Source organism: Eleginops maclovinus, chromosome 5 (genome assembly GCF_036324505.1).
Source record: "Eleginops maclovinus isolate JMC-PN-2008 ecotype Puerto Natales chromosome 5, JC_Emac_rtc_rv5, whole genome shotgun sequence".
Classification (NCBI taxonomy): domain Eukaryota; kingdom Metazoa; phylum Chordata; class Actinopteri; order Perciformes; family Eleginopidae; genus Eleginops; species Eleginops maclovinus.
In genome coordinates, this window is record NC_086353.1 from 16,526,290 (window position 1) to 16,551,127 (window position 24,838).

Here is a 24,838-nt window from a genome sequence, read left to right on the forward strand (position 1 = left end):
GTAAGCAGCACCAACTTCCTGGGTCTGACCATCACAGACAACCTCACCTGGAACAACAACACCACTGCACTGGCAAAGAAGGCCCAGCAACGCCTCTACTTCATCAGGAAGCTCAAGCGAGCAGGAAAAGAAAATAACTTGGACCACCCCTGTTGAATTCTGTAGATAAGACCAGTTTGACTGGAAACACTGGTTTTATGGAATTTATTTTTAGCACTGAGCTTTTTTGGACAAACCTCCCAGCTTACATTCTCACATTTACCTTACATTATTTGAATAAGCGCAGTTCATAAAAAACAACTTCCCTATTTAAAGTGTACTATATATATACAAGTTATTATGCAGTGGATGAAAAAAAAAGAAAAATGATAGAATGATCATCTCTTGCATCTGTGTTTTCCATTGTTGACTGTTTTACAGCATTGGTGAATCATATCAAGCCACGTGGCATGCCTCCAGAGGAAATGCAGCTGCTGGTGACAGACTGAACATGAAAGTGGATGAGACGTGGAGGGTGACGACAGCAACTTGGCGGATATGAAAGGACAAAGCATTCCACATTTTATTGAGAGAGGAGCAGACAGGTACACCCTTTTATAGTGTGACTATAGAGAGATAAGGTGTGAAGAATGAGGGAACAAACGGCAGGATCAATGCATAAAGTAGGCATGTGAAAGAAAATACTTCATGTTTGTCAAAGAGTAAAGGAATGCAGTCAGAGAAAGAGACACTACACCGAGAGGACAAGTCTGACAAGTTCTCCATGATGCTGATAGTTAAACCCCAGCATGTAATTACAAGGTGTGACAGTGTACACTTTTTAAAATAATATTCTGTATGCCAAAGGTAATATTTGCAATACTCGCTTTTTCATATTTTGAGCCATGGCTGGTTCTTCATCTGTCCCACTTAATCTTAATACAATTGTGATTTGGGGTATATGGCATGTGTATTTATATACTGAACCTATATAGCTATACTGTATTTTTGGGAAATCTTGATGGATTTCATCTGAAACTTCTGTTCATATGAAGGTGTCATGTGTGTTTCATTTAACAGTAGCAATGTTTCTGAGATGTCTGCCTTTTGAATAAAACTGTTGTTGCAAAGGTGATTTTTTTTTGGTTCACGAACTAAAATAACTAAAGAACTAAACCAAAAAAAGCACGTGTGAAAAGGCAGGATGATTATTCCCATTTCCAGTGTGTCTGCTTTTAATCACCATAAATCGATGCAACCATTTCTCTTTTTCATTTCTCTCTCTTTTTATATTTTAGAAACTCCAACTGAAACGCATGACAGGTCCTGAAATCAGAGTACAGAGTAAACTCATTTGAGGCATCTTTTCAGGTTTGACTTGGCCTGAGAGAGTTTTTCACCAGTCTAAAGACTTTAACCCAAATTATTGTATAGCCCATCTGTTACAAAAAATGTCTCAGCATAGTTATTCAATCAATTTTTTGTGTAGCTTTAACGTTTTTATACAGTTAGTATTTTAGCCCCATAGGCTGAAATGCCACTTTTCCTTCTTACTTCACTCCTTCAACTCCTTTTAGAATATATGCATAAATGTATGCTTTTACTTTGAAAGGTAATCCGGTTTGTCCACAACGCGGAAGTCCTCCTACATCCTGGTGGTGCAGCACATCAATTACTCCGGTCGAATTTTCCAGTCATAGGCAGCTACCGCTTCCCTTTCGTCCTGCTCTCCACTGAACTACTGCGCTACTTACACTTATTTAGTGTTTACCTCTTTGTGGACAAAATGCCTTTAAAGTTTGAGCTGTGTCCCGGTAGAATGATCGGAGGTAGTCACCCTTGCTTCATCATTGCTGAAATTGGACAAAACCACCAGGGAAACATTGAGATCGCCAAGAAAATGATCAAAATGGCAAAGGTATTAGTATTGAAATGTATCACTAAATGTTGAACATCCATACTTTTATTCAGATGTTATTATCTTAAACAGCTAACACGCGTCTGAACCATCAGCTGTCCAAATAAAAATGTGCTTGTTTAAGAACTTGGTCGTCACTCCTTCCTGATCTGAATCTGTACTATGAACTGAAAATGAAGTAGTTAGTCACTCCGTGTTTTAGGATTTAATTTTTAGAAATTTTGATTGAAAACTGTTCCTTTTCAACCCCAGGAAACTTGTATCTTAATTATTGATATATTATTGGATTTTGTATCCCCCTTAAATTGATATGCTATGCTTTTAGAATGGTACATTAACCAAATGTTTGCATCTTTAGCACGTTGTTAAACCAGATATGGATTAAATTAACCTAAATAATGAATTACAAATGTATTAATTGACGATTGTATCCACCTTCACAGGACTGTGGCGCTGATTGTGCCAAATTCCAGAAGAGTGAATTAGAGCACAAATTCAACAAGCGAGCCTTGGAGCGCCCTTACACTTCAAAAAACTCTTGGGGTGAAACTTACGGTGAACACAAGCGCCACCTGGAGTTCAACCACGAGCAGTACAGGGAGCTGCAGAAGTATGCAGAGGAGGTGGGGATCTGCTTCACCGCCTCTGGGATGGACGAGGTAAGAAAGAGACTTAATGATGAAGGCTTAAAGACGTTTTAATCAGGTTAAAGTAAAAAAATAACTTTTATTTTCTGTCTTTAGATGGCAGTGGAGTTCCTCCATGAGCTCAATGTGCCCTTTTTTAAAGTAGGCTCTGGAGACACCAACAACTTCCCCTATCTGGAGAAGACTGCCAAGAAAGGTGAGACTGGACTTTTATATATGGGAAAATTAATAAATGTGTGATGTATTTTTATTTTCTAACTATTACATGTAAGCAATATCCATTTAGATTAGATGACGATTTGTACGAATGCTTATCTTAGTAGAAATGAGTTAAAACTGGGATTAAAGTAGAACAAGCTTTGAGTTCCTGAAGGACTTTAGCCTTCTGCCCATGTTAGACACAATTTTTAAGCTGTTCTTGTCTGTGTCAGGACGACCCATGGTGGTGTCCAGTGGGATGCAGAGCATGGAGACGATGCGTCGGGTCTACCAAACAGTCAAGGAGCACAACCCTAACTTTGCCATCCTGCAGTGCACCAGTGCCTACCCTCTGGAGCCTGAAGATGTCAACCTCAGAGTGCTATTGGTGAGGAAATACAGTATTACTTTTATGAAAGAGTTGATACAAATAAATACATTACTAACAATATCTGATTCAGATGAGATCATCTTACTGCATTAAAAATAAATTCAAACATTTGAGCTTCCAAATATTAAAGCTAAATGGTAAGAATAGCACTTTAGCAATTCTATCTATGTATCATACTTTTAATAGCAACACCATCATTCAAATTATGATAATTTATTTGGTTCTCTCTTCCTAGACTTTTAAAACAATATCCATAACTAAATGATGCTATTTTATGAATAAACGGCTTTTTTGCTGCCTTCCCAAAAGATATATACCTTATGATCCCTCTAATATCTGCATGTATATTCAGTTATTTCATTGAGTTAACAGAGTATAAAGTGTTAATTGTATATATAATCTTCATCTTCAGATGCTTTTACCATTTCCAGGCTTTATGCCAAGCTAAGCTAAACGATTCCAATATCTATTATAGCTGACTAAAATCTGTCCAGCAACACATTTAGGAGTCACATTGTATCATCCTTTACAGGAATACCAGAAGGAATTTCCAGATATTCCCATTGGTTATTCTGGCCACGAGTCTGGGATCAGTATTTCAGTTGCGGCCGTAGCCCTTGGGGCAAAGGTCATCGAGCGCCATGTTACTTTGGATAAGACATGGAAAGGAAGTGACCATGAAGCCTCACTGGTGCCAAGTGAGCTGGCCGAGCTGGTACGCTCCATCCGACTGGTGGAGAGGGCACTGGGTACCGGCATCAAGACTATGTTACCTTGTGAGAAGGCGTGCCATGACAAGGTGATAATCCTTAAAGAAGGCATGCAATATACACATTAAGGTGTTTATTTTACTAAGTTGGTCTATTTGCAACTATAGATTTCCATTAAAAAGCTAGAATGAGATAAGGACTGAATTGCATTTTTAAACATAACATTTCAGAAAACTTGATATGATTAAAAATGATTTTTTTGTAAAACAACTGAGGTATCTCCCTGTAGAAAAACGTCTGAGATGTTTCTTTCATATTTCTTTCTTCAACCTTGGCTATGATAACAATAAGATTGTTGCTCCTTGTCTTCCAGCTTGGTAAATCTGTTGTGGCAAAGGTAAAGATCCCCCAGAGAACTGTCCTGACTCTGGAAATGTTGAACGTAAAGGTGGCCGAGCCCATGGGCGTTGCTGCCGAGGACATCTTCCAGCTGGTTGGAAAGACTGTGACTGAGGACATGGAGGAGGACGACAGCATCTTGCCAGAGGTGGTGGAGGGTTACTGCAAGAAGAGGAAGTGCTGAGGATACACTAAACAAAACCAAAAGAAGAAATATATACACATCAGGGACATGGTTGAATTTCATCTCTCAAAATGAACCACATTTTGCTTTGTCAGTCTTTTTGCTAACACCAACAATGTCTTCTAATCACAGTTGCAGTTAATGAAGGATCTTGACACAAAATCTGAGATTTATGATTTGCAGAAAATAAAGAAATATTGACTAAATTTCAAGCTTTTCCATTTTGGTTGTCTTTGAAACGTTGCTTGGATGCTCAGATCAGTTCTGTGATTGCCACATTCATAGTGTACTCTCTTTGACATTGTAAGTTTGTTTTTATAGATATGTAGTTAATATATGAGAAATAGCATGTTTCTGCATGAACTTGGTGAGTGTGAAATGTTTTCAAATCTAGAACAGGAACTGCAGATGGAAATTAGCCTCTATGGCTAATCTGGCACATTAAAATGATGGACTTAGGTGCTAATGTCGATAAATGTGCACTGTCCCTTAGATAAATAAATACCAATGTATTTGCATTTAATAGATCAGACGATCAGTTAAAAGAGCTCTACACACGAAATGATGTTCAGAGATACACCTTCATAAAAAAGATTCATAAGATATTAATGTAAATAAATAATCATAGCAGGAAGCATTATTTTTCATCATAAATTGGTGATTTCATACCTTTTTAAGGGGGCACCAAACTATTTAACAACATCTGGTAGTCTTGCAGCGTTCTTTCAGAGTACTTAAATGAAGGTCTGTTCCTATTGTTAAATCACACCTGATAAGAAATGTGATTCCTGTAACATCATCGTGGTCAATTAAACTGAAATAGTTACAATAAACACTCAATGCATAAATATAAAACGAAGCCGTTATTAACATAAGCCCTATTTTAACCTTTCTGACAATGTCTATAAAACTATATGTTATTTTTCAGCGGAGGTACCCCAATAAAATAATAGTCCTGTAATCTGATGTTCTGGATGTGGATAAGAGTCGAGTGAGCCTCATGCTGATTTGGTGTAAACAGCATCTGCAGATGGAGGAGCGGGTTTGTTATTGCAGGTGTTAATGTTAAATATACCAAACTTTGTATTAAACCAAATCCCAATTGAACAATAAGTGATATGCTTTACTTACAAAACCAACTGCCTTTTAGTTTACGAACTTAGATGGTAAAAATGAGACATGTATTGAGTTCAAACTTCTCCAACAACAGAAGCATTATTAATGATATATATCCTGAAAGGTAATGTCCTGCTGTGGGTTTTAGATCTCTGGCACCAAGTTAACGTTTTGATATGTCATGGGAAGACAAACTAGCAAGTTGTACCACACATTAGGGAATGTTCTCCTTGAACCTCCAGATGGAGCTGTTTGAAAGATTTAGCAAGGCAACATTTTCAACCCATCTGTGACAGAGTCCAAGTCTTGTAAGTCCATCTGGCCATTATTGTAAGGAACTGCCTTTCTGTCAGTTAATGTCCAAGAAAAAGTCCACATCTTTCACCGAAAATGACAATGCAATTAGACCCCCCAACAAAGCATTAAACAAAACACTTACCTCGGTTTCTTGTAGTTTTTTGTAACTTAAGCCGCAAAACAATGTACAACCATGTCATAAAAGGGTGTACTTGATCAAATGGATAAGCGTCAATTTCTGTTAATGAATGATAAGCGCTACAGTGAGCCAGCATTCACAATAACAGAGCTATCACCCATCTTAAAGGGGCAGGGCCCTGATAAATGTTATTAATTACACCTGTTTTTACTGCAATTACATGCTCAAATGGCTGCTGTAAAAAGGGCCATTACAGGATGATATTGTTATTGTATTTTCACCTCTTCCTCATGGATCTGGTGCGTAGGTTGACCTTTTTTTTGTTGTCTTGGCCTAACCTCACTCTATTAGTATGTTGTCTTGTAGCCATGGCAAACATAGCTAAATTAGGTATGTACACAAAGCAAACATAGCTAAATTAGGTATGTCTGCTTTGTGTACTTCTTTCTAAAATTGATAAAGCTACAAAACATTTGAAGGATTTAATGTTAAATATGCCACCATTATCTTTGTAAACTGCATGCTGGACAGGTGTACATTGACTACAGCTGGAGTGATTAGCATAAACGGGGTAAATTATTTTGTTCTTTTTTATTCATAGACTCATTATATAGATCTTACCGATTATCTGGCCCCTCCCTGCTCACAGATGAAGGGACTCTCTGGAGCTCATATATAACTTAGCAGCTATTTCAGGCACAAGCATTAGCCAGTAAGCTGCTGTTGATCCCATCTTCACAGAGGAACATGAATAACTCTCACTTTTTGCTGCCGGTCCCACCAAGGAAAATTACTTAAAAATGAGCCACTGGAAAATATAATAATATGTTTGAAATTGTTATCTAATACAAAATCTGGGTTTTCATCTATACCTGTCAAGCCAATCATGCTCATGTCTATGTTTTGCAATATCTAGGCTACATCTTTGTTGCTCTCGCTTGCTAAATGTCCCCCTATCAGATCCTGATCTGCATGCAAAGGAACTTATTTTTATACATGCTATTTACCTTAACCCAAAGGAGGGTAAGGTTAGCTTGGTTGGTTATGTAACCAGTTTAGCCTTGTCAGGACTTTACGTAGCCCTTAATATAGCAGCTACAGCCGAATACAGAAGGTCAAACACCTCTGTACCAAACCAAGTGTCGTGTTAGGCTGTGTCATTGCCTCATTATTTTACAGTGTAAAAATGTAAAGATGGTACCTATTTAGTGAGAATACCACATCAAAGTAACTTTTGCACAGTTTGTATTTTCTATAGTTTCATTTACATTTGTATTTTCTTTGTTAGAAAGTCCCAGAAAGTCCAGACACCAATGAACCCTCCTGTTTTCAGGAAGTAACAGACCTACTGTAAGCGTTTACATGCTAGGGAAGGTTAGAGGCCCTCTCCATTAAGTATGCTCCTGTTTAATTAGGTAAGAAGATAAGAACAGTAGGAGGTGAGAACCGATAGGTAGGTCTGGTTGGATTACAGCCCAGCAGGGTTCTTTGGTTTACATGACATTTGTTGCTTGTCATCCCCCTACTCTCCCCCTTTGCTGTCTGCTTACCTGTTCTGTATTATGAATGCAACAAAAAAAAAAGGACAAGAATGGCTAGGGTGAGGCTGTTTATCACTAGTCTTTATTGATGGATTCAAAACTAAAATACTCTGCCAGGGAATTATTTTCTTAGTCTCAGTTTACTTGATTTTACTATTATAACACTGGGTCGTATACGTACAAACGTGTAACACATATCCTCTCCCCCTCTCTCTAGATCTCTCGCGCACACACACACACACACACACACACACTCACACACACACACACACACACACACACACACACACACACACACACACACACACACACACACACACACACACACACACACACACACACACACACACACACACACACACATGCTCCCTGGGCGCTGCACAACAGCTGCCCACTGCTCCACTATGCAGAGGACACATTTCACTGTGTGTATGTGACTAATAAAGAGGGTTTCATCCTCCGATTCCACACACACACACACACACACACACACACACACACACACACACACACACACACACACACACACACACACACACACACACACACACACACACACACACACACACACACACACACTCCACTTGTAGAGGTGGGGTTTATGTTGGGAACAGCTACGTAACAGAATAAGTCACATCATTTGAACTCACCTTCTGGTGGATTCTGAAGCTTACAGTTCTCTTGTGTAATGCCTGACCTGGCTTGAAGTGCACACACACACACACACACACACACACACACACACACACACACACACACACACACACACACACACACACACACACACACACACACACACACACACACACACACACACACACACACTTATAATGTGTTTAAAGCCCTGTATAATCATAATCATTAACTCATAAATATGCATAGCATAACAATAATAGCAAAACATCATAAAGCCTTTCATTATGACATATATGATGAAGTAACATATTACGTTCTTCCTGTATTATCTCATTGACACATAGTACTCATCTTCAAGAGTGAGCAGCACTTATTATACTTTATCTTATGTGTCATTACAATAATGCATTATAATGTTTTATGATTATTGTAATAAAGCCTTATGAATATACTCAAGTGCTTAATACTATGATAATTAAGTGTTGTAAACATGTTTTTAATACATTATGAGCATTCTGGTCATAAAAAGTGTTATAATTATTGTTTACAGTATTAATTATCATTATTATTTTATGAATTACTTGTACACATGAGTCAATTGATTCCTTAGCATGTGTTGCAGCCAAAGCTAATTACAGACCTGCAGGAAATTATGATAGAAACTATGGCGATGATAGGTCCAACAACTGGCCATTTATGACTGAAACAGGAGTTGCAAACCTGACATTCACTTCTTCAATTTTGCAAACATTCAAAACTGCACAAGGATTTCAAGAATTGGAAGTAACAGAAGAAGTGTGCTGTGGCAAAACGTTAATATTCGTTAATCATAAAGAACATTTAAATAATGAGAGAAAATCTGTGCGAAGTACCAATAAATGTAAGCAAGAAAACAGAACATACACGTGTATTAAAAATGTCTTTTGTCCTCTTTCTTTCAACAGTTTGACACCATGTTGGAAATGTGAATAGCTGTAGTCCATTCAAATATCATGCAGCGTCCCCTCGGAACTGTACAGCAGTGTGTTAGGAGGTCACAAAGTAATTGAGATAGTTTTCAAGTACTTTGTGCACATCACTATGATCTTAAGGGACTGCAGGCTTCAGCCCCATCCAGCTATTAGCTCGTTGTGTAATACCAATTCCCTTGGGTGTGGGGATTGGAGGAAATGATACCTGCCGCTGGGGGGTTGGAGTGGATAGACTGAAAGATGGCGCCTATATCCTCGTTCTGGGAAAGGAGAGGGAGAAGTCAAGGAGGGGGGAGGTGGATGAGGTGATAAACTGAAGAAGGACAGGTGAGAGGCAGTATCAGAGGGTAGAGAAACATTGCGAGGGGGAGGAGCCCTTGGTCCGTTAGCTTTTGATCTAGCAGCTTGGAGCCCCACCTCGGCTGAGGGAGAGAATCTCACTGAGGATTTAGTGTTGGGACCTTCAGACTGAACTCTGAGCTCTCGGGACTTTTCTCCTCTGGGATTCAATTTACGGGAATATTCCCTCAGAGTCTCCAAGACTTGACTACTTGCTGGAGCCTTTCTGCTTCCTGAAGATTTCCAAGTGAGGTATGAGAAAATGATGTGTTTGTGTGCTCTTTGTGTGTTGCTGTATTATGACTTTGCTCTAATGTTGGCATGCTGTATTATGTCCTTTTGGAGTCCAGACTTAAATGCTGCTTTTAAAGCAACCTTTGAAAAGCTCATTAGTTTTTTACCTTGGTGAGTTGGTATTTTATAGCATAATATGAATGGGCATTGTTAGGAATTTTTAGATATAGTTTTATCACTGCATTTTCTCCAAGTGCAATTGTGTTAGCATATATAATTGTTTTGTTTGTGTCTCTCATATTCCCTTATCATTTAGTTGGTGTCTACTTTTTGACTTTGTGCAACAGCATCAGTGTGCTGAGGCTAATCTAAGTATATCTTGTCAGGGATTAAATAGCTTCCTAATGAGCTTTCACTAATGTCCAAGCTTCACTTAAAGGAGAGATCCCACTGCTGGTTCTGAGCACAATGTTAAGAAGGCCACAGCACTTTAACAGAATTGCTACTAATAATAATGATACTATCAACTGTTATAATAAATTCAACTCATACTATACATCCAGTTAGTAGAATGTGGTCGTTTTAAAAAGGGTATATTTCTCAAATAATTTCAATTCAAAAGTACATTTTATAACTGCCTATCAACAATAACTTGACCAGCAATTATTATTCACAAGTGGTTTAACATACATGAAATGAAATTCAAAACCTTGACTCTTACAGCAGCAGACACAAATATAGGCCACAGTTCACGTAAACTCAGTGGCATTATATCGAGTTGTGTATAAAATATGCAGTTCAAATATGATTTTAAAAAGGTTTATTATAACTGATCCAATATCATGTAAGCTTGTTTTTTTGTTGTAGTGATCCATGGGGGGGCTCCCTTGAACTAATTTATACACGTTCATTTAATCTATAACGGCGCACACCATCTGATGAATCATATTTTTTGCAGGTAAAACCTTGATCTTTAAATGAACTTAATATTGTCATGAGACACATTTGTGTAAAGTACAATATCTCCCTCTGAGATAAAATGGACAGCAGCATCAAACAGAAGTACTCAATTAATGTAATAGTTATGCAGCTTATGGAAGAATTAGCATTCATTTGCAATTTATAACATTTACTACAACCTATTAGTCCAAGTTGAGACGCACTGAAATCAATAAAGTGTACTGCATCTATGTTAAGTAATTTGTGTACATGCAATGTACTGAAATAATGTTTTTGATTTTAAACACAGTTTTCTCTGATTTGCAGCGAGTAATATGAGGAAGCCTTTTAATGGGCTGGATCCTGGAATCAGACTTCAGGGCTTCCATTGTGTTTAGACCAGGAAGCAGCATGCGAACAAATTGGTGAGTGTCGAGGCCTGTCAAAACCCCGCCCTCATAGCAACCATCTACACCTACCCAGCTTTGGGGGGGATTCCATAAACTTCCTGCTTTGCCTGACAACCTGCGCCAAGCACCATGGAATTCCTGCTTCCCATAAGAAGAAGTCGAGACAGGATGGCTTCCCCTGGCTCCGAGCCTCTTCTGGACCCTCCCAGCAGCTGCACCAGGCACCAATACCATTGCGTCAAAAGAAAGCTGCGACCCGGACGAATTCTTGGCTTCATCATCAGTATGGTGGCAGTCTGCACATTCTGTTCATGGAGTGCCTTGTCGATGGCCACAACGGTGGCTAAGGAGCTAGAATCGTCCGCTGAGGGCTCAGCAGAGGTGGCAGGGCCCCAAAGAACTCTTCTTCAGTACCAAAACCAAACAGCCGAGCCAGTGGACACACCGGTGGCCATGCGAACATCTGCCGAGGATATGAATCACGGGGACTACCCAACGGACTACTTCAGCGTGGAGGACAGACGTCAGGGCTATGTGGCTTTACATATGCTTGGCATGTTGTACATGTTTATAGCCTTAGCCCTTGTCTGTGATGAGTTCTTTGTTCCAGCGCTCACTGTCATCACAGAGAAGCTGCAGATATCAGATGATGTTGCAGGCGCCACCTTCATGGCGGCAGGTGGCTCAGCTCCAGAGCTCTTTACTTCTGTCATAGGAGTCTTTGTCTCCCACAGTAACGTGGGTATTGGTACCATTGTGGGCTCCGCCGTCTTTAACATCCTGTTTGTAATCGGGATGTGTGCCCTGTTCTCCAAAGAGGTGCTGCACCTCACCTGGTGGCCCCTGTTTAGAGACGTCTCGTTCTATATCATTGGCTTGCTCATGCTCATCTACTTCTTTCTGGATAATCAAATCACAGTGGGGGAAAGTATCAGCCTGCTGATGTGCTACAGCTGCTATGTGACATTCATGAAGTTCAATGCCAAAGTAGAACTTATCATCAAGACTTTCCTGGGCAGCAACCAGGTGGATGAGCTTGAGACTGCACCAAAGGTGAGCCTTAATCCATCCATCCATCCATCCATCCATCCATCCATCCATCCATCCATCCATCCATCCATCCATCCATCCATCCATCCATCCATCCATCCGTCCATCCGTCCATCCGTCCATCCGTCCATCCGTCCATCCGTCCATCCGTCCATCCATCCATCCATCCATCCATCCACCCACCCATCCATCCATCCATCCATCCATCCATTCATCCGTCCATCGATCTTCCCCTATTCTTACCATTACATTACATTATTCCTCCACTTGTTTGTTTATACTTTTACCCTAACTTGGTAGTCAACAGCTGATCCTTACATCCATCCATCCATCCACCTACTATACATTTCTACCCCTTCATCAACTGAAGGAAAATCTCTATCTTTCAAGTGCAAGAGAAATGAAGTGAACATCTCCTAAACCTGTCAATTTCTTTTTACTGATATCTGGGCATCTTTTGAATACCTGGGGAAAAATAGATGAACCAGTCATGGCTGCTGACACTGGGAATAGACGTGCTCCTGTTGTGGGAATCAGATAGGGAGTTGAACAAACTTCCCCCATGTAAGGATATAAATATTTCTATTAATCTGTCACCTGTGCATCTTGGTCAGTTCCAGATGCAGAACCAGAATTAAAAGTCTTGTTGCTGAATAACTCTAGGAACAAGCCTCATCTGTAAAATATTCCCACTTTAACTGGAATAAATGCAGGAGACATTGTATGGTAACAATGGTATGGATTTTCAATCTTATTCCCATCAACCATCAAGTGAAGATGGCCACTCTACCTCTAAGAGTCTTCTGTCACAATCTTCATTCTGTGCCATCGAACATTGAAAAGCATGACAAGCAAAGCCCATTATAGTTTTTACATCAGGTTTTTGTTCATGTACATTATAGTTTTACTCATACAACAATAAAACAATGTAAATTGCCAGAAAATCACACTTATTGTTATTTTTAAATTCACTTCCAGGATTGATTAATTTCAAGGTACGGTTCTGTGTGCATCTTTTTAAGAGCAAGATCTAATCACACACATACATTAGATCACATATTTTTACAATACGCTATATATTCAAGACGGTTAATAAAATAGACCAAGTTTTGAGAGAGGGAGATTAAACTCAAAGCACATCCTGTATGATGAAAACTAAAAGCAGAGGAAACAGCCTAATTATTCCAGAAATCCTTGTAGCATCTCTTAAACCTAATCAGCGAGCTCCCTCCTTCAGCCCCCCTTGACTTTGTCCTGACATTAGAAAAAGTGGTCTCTTTAGTCTTTAGGAAGGTCGTTGCTGTTGTTTGTCCCCTATTTCAGCTCATTAAACATCATTATGTTTTTGCAGAGCACCAGTGATTATATATCCAAACATGGATTAGTCATGGATCTTATAACAGCTGCAGTCCACCACCGTTTTACGAAAGACAACAAGATTTAGCCATGAAAAAGTATTTGAATTAATTAAAAATGTCATAGTGTTTCTCTCTCTGAAAGGCTGAGTGGACTTAATGACATCACTCTTACACAAACATTAATCACAGTGCAATCACTTTATCAATAACTGCATGTGAACTAGAAGAACATGATGGGAAACTGGGTTTTGGGAGTGCACTTTGGGCTGTTTGTTCCAGTTTCAAGATAGAGTGGGAAAATGATGATACAAATGGGTTCAACTCACACACCCACACATAAACTCAAGAAGTTTTTTTGTTTTTCACATTTGTCTCTCCGTGTTTTCCTGTCTGTGCATGCAGTTGGAGGCAGATGTGTTGCTCTCTGATGTTGTAATCACATACGGCTCTCAGGTGACAAAACTACTAAAAACTGCAGTAGGCTGTTCTTAGAGCAGCTTGCCCGTAGCGTAGATGGACATCACCCATCACCAGTTCTTCGGGGGCGTATACAGCGAGTGCACATTATTTGGCTTTTGTTGGTCCTGAAACATTATCAACAGATTATCATGTATTTCAGATATTTAAGTGTGATATGAAATATTGACAGAAACAAATTCTACAACACTGGAAGAAAACCCTTCTTAAAAGGGGACAACTATTTTAATGGTAGGGATCCAGGCCAGGAGAAGTTCAAGCTTTCAGGGAAAGATACGCTTATGATCACCAGGACACAAGATGGTCTTATTTAATTTAAACTTCCTCCCCTTAAATGCTTAGGTAACTGTAAACAAGAAAATAAATGTTATCCCAGAAACACGACTTGCTTTAATAGAGTAATGAGTGACTTTTTCATCAAGCAGTTACTTATATATAAGATGAATATTTGGATCTGTAGTATTTTTTCTACATTTTCTATTAATAGAAGGTAGTTGCTCATTTAGCACCTTTCCCCCTGGCTTTTAATTTGATCTGTACTGTGAATTATATTTATCCAGTTTTCTATTTGATGATTTTTTAAAAAATGTGAGCACAGTATTTTTGGGTGATCGTCAGTGTTGTTAAAGCTCTGTTTGACATTTGTGCCCTTCTGAGAATCAGCTGTACTTCAGGCCACCTAATTTCAACCCAAGAACAGCTTTTCTCATTCTGTCCTCCGGCCCTCATGTGTTGGTAGCTGCTTAATAATCCCCCGGGGTTAATGCCTTTTAATCCCATTAGAGCTGCTAATAATAGTCAGATGCTCCCAGGGGGAGCAAGAATCAGCAGTTCACAGAGAGCAAAACGACTGCCAGCTCTCTCCTCAGCCTGTGGTGGTGCTCATAACCGTAGTGTGGTTTTCAGTTTGAGCCAAGTTATAGATGTATTGATGTTTTTTTCAAAATACAGAGGGTGTCTGAGTGGGCAGAGAGAGAAAATGTCTCAAGGTTTTTCTTGATGATGGCACTAAAGAGGACAATCCCTTCTGATCCCCTTATTAACTGCTTACCTGCGGTGACGACAGCAAACAGAGCACAGAACATTGAGTCTCTGCAGAGCTCTAACAAAATATTCAAATTCTCCTTGCAATCGTTGATAACAGCGCTGACTCACAATGCGGTAGCGTTGTGCATCTGTATCTTCATAATCAGTAAAACTAAACATTTACTTGCATAAGAATCTGTGCAAAGAATGATGCTGTAATTATCAATCGTAATAACCTGTCATGTTTCTAATTGTAGTTTTATTGCTGCCCATAAGCAAAGGTTTTTAATATTCATCGCTTAAAATTCCAATATTTCTCTTAGACTGCTTTTCAAACTTCTGCATAGAAATGCATCTATAAATTATGAGTTGTTCTGTTTAGCCTGCTTACTTATTGAAGTAGAATTCTCCCTAAAATGTATGTTAGAACGAGAAGTCGCGTAGCTAAATAGCTTATTTTTTAGAAACAAAAAGGTTGGTATTTGCTGGCTGACGAGAGTGAATGAGAAATGTTAAACAGGATGGTGACCTGTGAAGGTTAGTGCAGGACTTCACACGCAGGCTTGAAAAGTACCAGTCTAAAAGTAGTGATTAATCCTGGCTAAATCCCACAGCTCGGACAGTGAGGACTGTCACTTGAGGTGGGGGGGGATGGGTGGTGTTGAGAGAGGTATACAGAGCAAACAAGGAAGGAAAATGTAAATTTCAGAAGTGATCTGATTGTGCCTCAGTCTTTACAGTGAGGACTATTAAAATGAAAGTGAAGTTTTGTGTAAATCTGTAGGATTTCACACTATTTCAGTGTATGGACTGGGGATAAGACCACTGAACTGAAATAGCAGCTCAGTCAAAAGTTACAAAATCAGTTAAGCTGAAGGCTTCATGTTCTTCTTCTCCTTCACAGTTCATCTTTAGGTCTCAAAAAGCCATACTTTATGACTTAAACAAGCCCTGATCTGCTTTTAGTAACACAGTCAATATTTCAATGGTTAATTTTGTAATGAAGCCTCATAATCTACAGCTGGTATAAAGTGTACATATGTACAATATATAAATGAACTAGCTGGAGCAAAACATATTAATTCTCTATAACCGATAATTAAATGACTACAGGCGGCTTCATAATCAATGCAATTTGTCAATACGAGCATTGTATTTGCAAAATGTATTTTTGTTAGTTCGCACAACGATACTCTTTAGTCTATTGCTATCTACTGCATGAGTAAATATCACGCTTAGTAACATTTCTTTTCAGATCTGTTTACTAGCTGCAGGATAGTTATACCACAGGTACACAGTATTTGACTTTATTCTTGCAACCTGCAAGAAGAACCTAAACATTTTAGGTGATTAATCATGGCTGTATCCTATAAGAAACATGAGGAGAGGTGTTATGTCACATAACACATCCGCAGCGGAGTGACTTAAGGGTAGAGGTGACACAGATCAGCAGCTTCTCAAAATAGGACACAGTATTTCATGCAGTACAAAAACATGTTACCAAAGACAGCACCTAACTCAGTATACTGCATACAATTAAAATCCAGTTTCAATGTCAGCAAATTCTGCAGAAGATTTTAAGGAGCCCTGTGAACACTAACCAACCACAACTAATGCCAGGGTGGGCTCTGCCTTTAGAGCGGCTCAGCAATCACATGGATATTACGGACAAGTATCTCCAACTTCTTCCTTTATATGACTTATTTTCAGCTCAATATGTTTCTGTTTATTTTATTGAAAAAAACACCAACATCATTTATTTATCTTTGTGCAAAGAAACCTGGCTTACTTTGAAGTTGTTGCTTAAAGAATGATTAAGAAATGTTCTCATGTATTTGAGTTGGGTTTGTGTAATGAATGTGAATCCTACAGTATGTACATAGTGTTAGATGAGAATCATGAACAGCAGCCAAATCTTGATTGGACAAACATGTAACTCATTTAGAAGTAAAACTATAAGAAAACTATCTTTAGCCTTGCTTTAGCTGCCGTACAGCAGCAGGTGTCTTATCAGATGCAAGCTAAAGGGATTATCTGCTCAAACTCTGTGGCCTCCATCATGAAAACGTGTCAACAACGAACCCCTCCACCTGGCAAACAATTCCCAGAATAAATAGTGCTGTTGTGAGGGTGCAAGTGAGTAAGTGAGTTTATTTTAAAATATCTGGCAATGTACATATTCATACAAACCTGTCCTACATTTGTAGGGATAAGAACAAGTAAGTTACTTTTCTTGATTATGTCCAGTAATTACATAAATGCAAAATACATTTCTGGAATATGACCTCTGAACATCAATCAAAAATGAATGAAGGAATGTTTTGAAAAACAGTTTATCAAAATATGTTGTGCAGTATGAACTGAGCCATTGATCACAGTGTTGCAGTGTATTCCGGCCCCTCTCTCATGGAGCAAACATTCACATCTGATTCATGCCATCCAAACATACAATAAAAGCTTCTTTACTGAGGTACAATTTCAATGTGGTGAAAGAGACCTGCATGGTGAATGATTTTAAGGTGACAGAGAACAGCTTAGGCAAACATCCTCATTAAATGTGTGATCTGTAACAACAAAGATTACAATAACCTTTATTTACCCACACATTCTTAGGTTCCCATCTGTTTTTTTAATATTTCCAAATCCCCGATTCCCACACCAGACCCTCCCCATGCTGACACCTCTGTGCTCTCACACAACACCACCACAGACTCCTGTCCCAGCCAGTGGACTCTGTGTGTGTTGTGTGTGTTTGTGTGTTTCTTCACTGTATGTGGTGACACCACTGTGCTGTATATGTCCTCTGAAGAAATGGCTGGGTTTGAATTATTGTCAGTCCTCCCGTGTGTGTGTGTGTGTGTGTGTGTGTGTGTGTGTGTGTGTGTGTGTGTGTGTGTGTGTGTGTGTGTGTGTGTGTGTGTGTGTGTGTGTGTGTGTGTGTGTGTGTGTGTGTGTGTGTGTGTTCACATGTGTGAGTGTGCTTGTGCAGAATCCTAGTTTTTGTGTCTGAACAAGACCCCATACCGCTGGCACTTTTTCACTCTCTTTCTAAGGAGGAAGTCATTTGAAGTTACTGTTATGATACAGTAAATGTTCCTTAAAAGAAGTTTATGGGTGTTTTTCGTTCTTCCATCACTGTTAGCTATACATCTGATGAGTAGTCAGGATGTTAGGTGTTGAAGACATTAAGTTTCAAGTTAGCATAACACATCTGTGTATATTTGGGTTCATTTAACTTCACTGTCACTAATCTATTTTTTACATCTATATAATATGGGGTTTTATGCAGACCCTAATGTATTGGACTCGGTGCTTGTTTGTGACAAAACCTATACTGTATATTGTTTTCTTTCTGTGTGTTTTTAAAGGTGAATGTACCTGCAGATGATGAGAACAAGTTGATGGTGAGTTTGTTGTGTGTTTGTAATCTTCTCTGTGTAATGTCTGGATCTGGTCATATTATATAAATGTTATTCATGTGCATTCAATTATTCACGGTTTACTATGTGTGTCGAAGTCAGTCAGATTTGATAGTAAAGCGGTTTCTAGACACATTATTTAAATATGAATATTTTAAAGTCATTCACATAACATATATTCATAGTTTTTACTGTATTTATTTTTGATATTTTTACAGGCCAAACCGAGGCTGCAGAGGGAGGGAAGCTGTGCTTCTTTACACAACTCACTGATGAGGAACAGTATATTTCAGCTCATGATACACACACTCGACCCTCTCAGTGACGAAGGTATGGGTAAGCATTCAAAATGCACAACACACACAAACACATACTAAAATACAATATGATCTCTAATCTCTAAATACAATGTTAAAATGTTGTGTATAAAACCAATCTATAGAACACAGAGGATGTGCTTAATGGGGGGAGAATTGAATTAACATTTCATTAATATATAAACGGTTTAGTTGAGATTATGATTAAGTATCAGGTGAACAGAATATTTTTTGAGGTAATATTCTGTAAGAAAAAAGTGAATGTTTTCATTTGTCTAACCACTTTTCATTTTTCTCTTTACCTCTTTGCTATTAAAAGTAGTTCAAGCGGTGAAAATACACCCACCATTTCACAAAGCATGAATTAATAAAAATTAATCTTAAATGTTCAGCAGACCAAGCTGGACTGACTGAGTCTCCTTCCATTGAATTAGGGCATTTCAAAGAGAAAGCATCAATCCTTCACAAAATGGCTAAGCAGAAGTGTAAAGAAGATGCTGTCACTGCCAACGGTGTAGGTGAGTAACAGCGACGTATGAATCTGTCTTATGTGTGTATTATTGTCCTTTATTTGCTCTTGTATTCATGTTTTATCAGAAAGTTGTGGATTATTTTATTCTCGCTTCCTGTTTTTTCCTCCAGCGGATAAAAACATCCCAAACAGTTCAAACGTCGCAGTGGAAGTCACACCGCCCATGAACGGTGTCGCAGGAGGAGAAGAAGACGTAATATTATATTGAAATATGAATAATTATTCAAATAAATATAAATACTGTTGATGTAAAGTAACAAACTCCTTTTTCAGGGTGGTGAAGATGATGATGATGATGATGATGAACAGCCTCTGAGCATGGCCTGGCCCGACACCAACAGGAAACGCATTACCTACCTCCTCATCCTGCCCATCATCCTGCCACTGTGGCTCACACTGCCCGACGTCAGGAGAGAGGTGACAACACACACACATGAGCACAGACACACAATGAAAAGCATGTTTATGTTTGTACACTAATGTAAGAGCAACTCAGTTGAAATCATTTTTTTCAAATCTCACATCCATACGACATAAATACATACTGTTAATTTAAATACAGTACGTAATTATGTCAATTTTGCAATTTCTACAGCAGTTTCCAGTATTGTTTTAACTCTTGGGCTACACATTTGCATCCAAATGTTTTATTATGACCTAAAATCAAGTGGGAGGTGTATCTGGGGTTAATTGTAGAGTGTGTGGTAGACAAACTGAACTCTTTTTTTCTTGTTGTTTCAGACCTCAGCCAAATTCTTCCCTGTCACTTTCATTGGTGCCATTTCTTGGATTGCTTTCTTCTCCTACCTGATGGTGTGGTGGGCTCACCAGGTACGCTCTCTCTATTTGTCTCTCACATACTAACTCTCTCTTTTCCTGAGGCCTTTCTTATGAGTCAGTGTAGCATTCAGGGTGTTGAATGTCTGACCATGGCAGCTAATCCCAGTTTATCCACCTTGATCCACAGCCAGATCAACCTGTAACGCTTTATTTTAACAGCGAAGCAGGAGGCCATGTTGTATGCAAGGTCACAGAGGAGATGCACTTGCCACTTTTGTGCCAATAAATGCAAGGAGCAGTCAACATGAATATGGCAAAGTGATATACGGATCAATCTTGAAAAACAGTTGCAAAACTTGTATCCTACCTTTTAAAGGGTATAATTTACACAGCAAAGCACAAGTTATATGACTTCGTTTGTTCATTTCTGGAGGTCTTGAAAGTCTGCTGTGTTTAGTTTTTCAGGCAATGATCCACGTAACAACTGTTGCACATCTGTGGGATAGAATAATAAATATCACAATTCAGTATTATTATAAGGATACATATAATGAAATGTGCCTACTAAAAAGTAATGTTCAAGACTCCATACAGGAGATCAAGATGTAGAAGCACCTTTTGCACTGGTGTCTGGCCTTAGAAGTTGATCTTTACTTTGATCTTAAGAAGAACAACAATACCCACACCCTGCAGGTATATTACAAAAACAGCGCTAAGCGTCTGTAAAACAAAATATAAAATGTCAATGTCGAAACCATAGACTAGAAACATGGACGTATTCTGCATGGGGTCACCTGTGGGTTTCTGAAGAGCTGTTGTGAAGTGTGCAGATCCGGCCGTAGCCATCTTTTATCTAACACCTGGCTAATCAAAAAATGCAACCCTACACATTTTTTCCCTCAAAGCGTTGATACCCTTATTTATGATTTCATTGGATGAGTTTTATCCTTATACAAAATCTTTTTTTTCAAACAAGCTGCTAACTTTTGAGTTTCTGCTGCAACGTTGGGCATTTTAACATAGTGGTCAATGGAAATGTACACCATCTTGGAACCAGCATCAAGTGGCCATTCTATAACTGCAGTTTTTTAGCAGGGGTTTAGCAAGTTCAATCTTTAGCCCTGGGGGTAAATGCCTGTTCTGACCATTTTCATGAAAAACCAGCAACACCGTAACAAGAATCTTTGGACCAACATGAAAATGATGCACTGACTTGATTAAGTTTTTTAACTGTGCAGCTGCAACTTTTTCTTCCTTTCAGGTTGGAGAAACGTTCTGGATTACGGAGGAGATAATGGGTCTGACTATACTAGCAGCTGGCACTTCAATCCCGGACCTGATCACCAGTGTGATTGTGGCGCGAAAAGGCCTGGGTGACATGGCCGTGTCCAGCTCTGTGGGCTCCAACATCTTTGATATCACTGTGGGGTGAGTCCCAAAAACAACAAGAAAACACACACAGAGTAAAAGTCCGTGTCATATCTGTTTTTATGTTTCTCTCCTAACCTAAAAAGCTCCCTTATCTCCCTCTAGTCTGCCATTCCCCTGGCTCATCTACAACATCATCAACGACTTCAAAGCAGTCCAGGTGAGCAGCAACGGACTGTTCTGCGCCATTGTCCTACTCTTCCTCATGCTCCTCTTTGTCATCATCTCCATCGCGGTTTGCAAATGGAAAATGAGCAAGCTTCTGGGCCTTCTCATGTTCCTGCTGTACTTCGTGTTCCTGGTCCTCAGCGTCATGCTGGAGGACAAAATCATCACTTGCCCCATCTCCATCTGAGAAAAAAACGACTTCCACTGAACGCTAGAGAGCTGAAATTAAGAGCGAAGGGGTTCAAGTGTACCCTGATTTACTATCGGAGATGAAAGACGCACAGACACAAACTGTCTATCTGTCTCACATCAATAGTTGAAGACACACTCACACATCCAAACACATGCAAGTTAGGCAGGGGTACTGACATCAACGCTGCAAATTCACACCGGTGCATCACAGCCATCCAGCAGTGGCGTACAGTACGAGCCTGTACATCATTGACAAACTTTATGCCGCCCAGTATGAGGGACTCGTCTCTGTTTGTACCATGTGACTTTATTCAGCTTCCATTTTTTGGTTGAACCTGATGAACACATTATGTGAATGCCACCTGGGATGGGGATTTAAGATTACCGGAGTTTTGGTTTTTTTTTCAAATAAAGGACCATGTTGCAGTATAAAAACTACCTTCGCTTCTCATGCAACCAGCCAAGCAATGCAGATGAACTGTTTATGCGGGAGCTTATAGAAACTATTTGGGTTTTTTTTTGTTTCGACGGGGAACAAAGCTCTGGAGAGATCCTGTTTGTCATGGGGAAAACTAAGAAGAAATCAAAAGGCAAATCATAAGTGTGATAGTTGCTTGAATATATAAACCTTTAGATTTTAATTGTGTTCATTTCACCTCCTGTATGACTTTGCAATGTGATTGGGAGAGATACTCAGTGTTTATGTAATGAGTCTGTTTAAACACAGTATATTTGAGGAAATATTTGGCATAAACGCTTACATTACATCCCAGTCATGAAACTCTATAAAAGGTCAAATTACATTGCGTGGACCAATTATGCTCAATATATCATATTAAGTATTTTATCATCTGAATTTTTCTGTTCTGTTTGCCTTTACATGCATCACTTTAGACAGAGATTGCTTCGGTATCCTGACTAAAACAGGAGGATTTTGCGCATTGGATATGTAACAGGTCTGGGAGTCACATTTACCAGTAGATGATGCAGTGTGGAAAACAAGTGTTGGACTAAAGATCATTGTTCCTCATTTTATTTTACTTGATGAACGCAAAAGTATTGTTCTCTTTTTTTTCCTTCGAATCATGTATTTGTAAAAATGCGTGTTTAATCATCAGGTATCACTGGGTTTCTCCTGTATTGGTTTGATGTAAAACAACACATGTACTGTATAATATATTGTGCCGCTATGTTCACATAGCATGAACATGTGTTCAGTGTGTCTCATAAAGGCTGAAATCTTTTTATTTTATCTAACCATTATAAGAAATATCAAGTAGGCATATCTTATGTAAAACAAAACATGTTGCAAAGATTCAGTTTGTGACATTAAGAATTGTGGCTATTTTGTTTTCAACTACTCCCTCTTTATTAGATTTAAGGTGAGTAAACAGCAAATGCTGTGGTGATATGATGACATAGGCATCTTTCAATTCAAATGTTTCCCTCAACTACTAATGCAATAATCTACTGATCCAAATATACTGAAAAGGTTACAAAAAAATTCAACATTTAAAGAATATCAGATTGAAATATGTCTATTATTCAAAGCATCTGCTTCCATAACCTCTTTTCTCTCTATTGTGAAATTGAGGTGGATTGTTTATGAGGTTATAATTTTTTCTTAATTTTTAACAGGTAAGGAAACATTCTCAATGACCTTAGGCAGTAATATTACTGACCAATTTAAGGCCTCATTGTCAAACAAATGTGCTATCAACGTTGCCCAAATCAGTGGAACCACTTGCCGTCCTAAAGGCAGAAAAATACATCTTTGTTTTTCTAATGTTGTCTGCTTTCTTTGCCTCATATGTGAATGTAAGCAATATATTATATGTTACTCTCCCAGCAATGTCCAACATGTTCCATGAGTCTTGGAGTTGATAATCAATAATGGTACTGTAGTCATCTCTGAACAACATCCTGCTCTGCTTTTTATTTTTCGTTGCAATGTTAAAAAAGTTCAGGTGTTAAAAGTACAACCTCTTATCAACAAATTACTTCTTTTTAAATGAATGGATCTCAAGGGTTAAAATGAATCTTTGTGTCAGTGTTAACCAAAATCAATTATTTTAATTGTGTATTTTCACAAGTTGACTATTTCTTTTTCAAATGAAAATCAAATTCTAAATGAAATTTCTTCAAAACATTCTGCATAAAAATGTGTTTTTTTGCATTTATGTGTATAAAGGATTTGTAAACTGTAATTTAAGACTGTATATATCCTGTGTTTAACCATAGTCAACAAAATAGTTTAACCCCAACAAATCTCCTATTATCAGACTCCACACTTAGTATTTCCCTTGCTTTGATGGAGCTTGTGAATTTGAGGAACGAGTGTATGAATGATTGCAATTAGAAATATCTAAAATAAATAATCCTTGACCCGTTTGAATACCATGACAAATGGTAAAATGCTTTTGTATTTCAGTGTACGATATGCAAGTATGGAAAACATTCATGTACTACTTGAATTGTGTATTATAGGCCTACTGTAAACAAAACATATGTCAATCAACTCTGTATAAAGTGTTATATGATCAAATAAATGAAACCTCAAATTTTCTTTGTTGGCATTGCAATTGATGGGAATTTTGGGATAGGTTAGGTTTTAAATCAGAATTTAATTATAATTTAAAGCATCCTCAAAGATCTGGAGATACTACTTTTAATATACTATTGCTTTAATAGAGAAAATTACCCAATATAATTAATGCTTGGGTCATTAAGCATTTTAAATCTAACACTACTTTAACCGTGAGGTCAGTTTACCTCTTAAGCTCCCTCACCACACCGTACAGATTTGCAGTGTCATCATCAGGATGTGATCTGCTTTGTTTTGACACAATTAAGCCTCTTAAAGCAGCAAACGTGGCCCACTGCCATGATCATGATGCAACAGGGATTCACTGAACACCTGTGGATGACAAATACAGGACACACTCACCTCTCTGCTTTTAGTGTCAAAGAAAGGAAGAACTTTCACAGGATTGATCCATGCAAGGTGTAAAAGCTGCACTAACTTAGGTTTAAAGAGCTCTAT

The 24,838-nt window shown here is 38.6% G+C and overlaps 2 protein-coding genes across 8 annotated transcripts; both read left to right on the top strand.

Annotated features, from left to right (window-relative positions):
- Positions 1-1,640: 1,640 nt before the first annotated feature.
- On the top strand, positions 1,641-4,632 carry nansa (N-acetylneuraminic acid synthase a). Its single transcript, XM_063883602.1, has 6 exons — positions 1,641-1,897; positions 2,341-2,556; positions 2,641-2,740; positions 2,976-3,130; positions 3,666-3,932; positions 4,217-4,632. Exons 1-6 carry the CDS (start codon positions 1,766-1,768, stop codon positions 4,424-4,426), a joined length of 1,080 nt encoding a protein of 359 aa, XP_063739672.1. The 5' UTR covers positions 1,641-1,765; the 3' UTR covers positions 4,427-4,632.
- A 4,845-nt stretch (positions 4,633-9,477) lies between these two features.
- On the top strand, positions 9,478-24,360 carry LOC134864228 (sodium/potassium/calcium exchanger 2-like). 7 transcript variants are annotated; one of them, XM_063883042.1, is made up of 11 exons: positions 9,478-9,717; positions 10,966-12,101; positions 13,859-13,909; positions 18,328-18,363; positions 18,597-18,714; positions 19,088-19,213; positions 19,338-19,420; positions 19,501-19,644; positions 19,969-20,058; positions 21,269-21,435; positions 21,541-24,360. In XM_063883042.1, exons 2-11 carry the CDS (start codon positions 11,178-11,180, stop codon positions 21,788-21,790), a joined length of 1,989 nt encoding a protein of 662 aa, XP_063739112.1. In that variant the 5' UTR covers positions 9,478-9,717; positions 10,966-11,177; the 3' UTR covers positions 21,791-24,360. The 7 variants fall into 7 exon arrangements, with proteins under 7 accessions (XP_063739112.1, XP_063739114.1, XP_063739113.1 ...); XM_063883044.1 differs by having other exon boundaries at positions 19,130-19,213; XM_063883043.1 differs by having other exon boundaries at positions 18,597-18,708.
- The last annotated feature ends 478 nt before the right edge of the window (positions 24,361-24,838 follow it).

Excerpts from the sequence above, each read along its gene's own strand:
- LOC134864228 (XM_063883042.1), top strand. The coding sequence starts at position 11,178 with ATGGAATTCCTGCTTCCCATAAGAAGAAGTCGAGACAGGATGGCTTCC. Across the intron at positions 18,715-19,087 it reads TCTCAGTGACGAAGGTATGG|CAGACCAAGCTGGACTGACT; the intron begins GTAAGCATTCAA and ends TTAAATGTTCAG. Across the intron at positions 19,214-19,337 it reads TGTCACTGCCAACGGTGTAG|CGGATAAAAACATCCCAAAC; the intron begins GTGAGTAACAGC and ends TTTTTCCTCCAG.
- nansa (XM_063883602.1), top strand. The coding sequence starts at position 1,766 with ATGCCTTTAAAGTTTGAGCTGTGTCCCGGTAGAATGATCGGAGGTAGT. Across the intron at positions 2,557-2,640 it reads CCGCCTCTGGGATGGACGAG|ATGGCAGTGGAGTTCCTCCA; the intron begins GTAAGAAAGAGA and ends TTCTGTCTTTAG. Across the intron at positions 3,933-4,216 it reads AGAAGGCGTGCCATGACAAG|CTTGGTAAATCTGTTGTGGC; the intron begins GTGATAATCCTT and ends CTTGTCTTCCAG.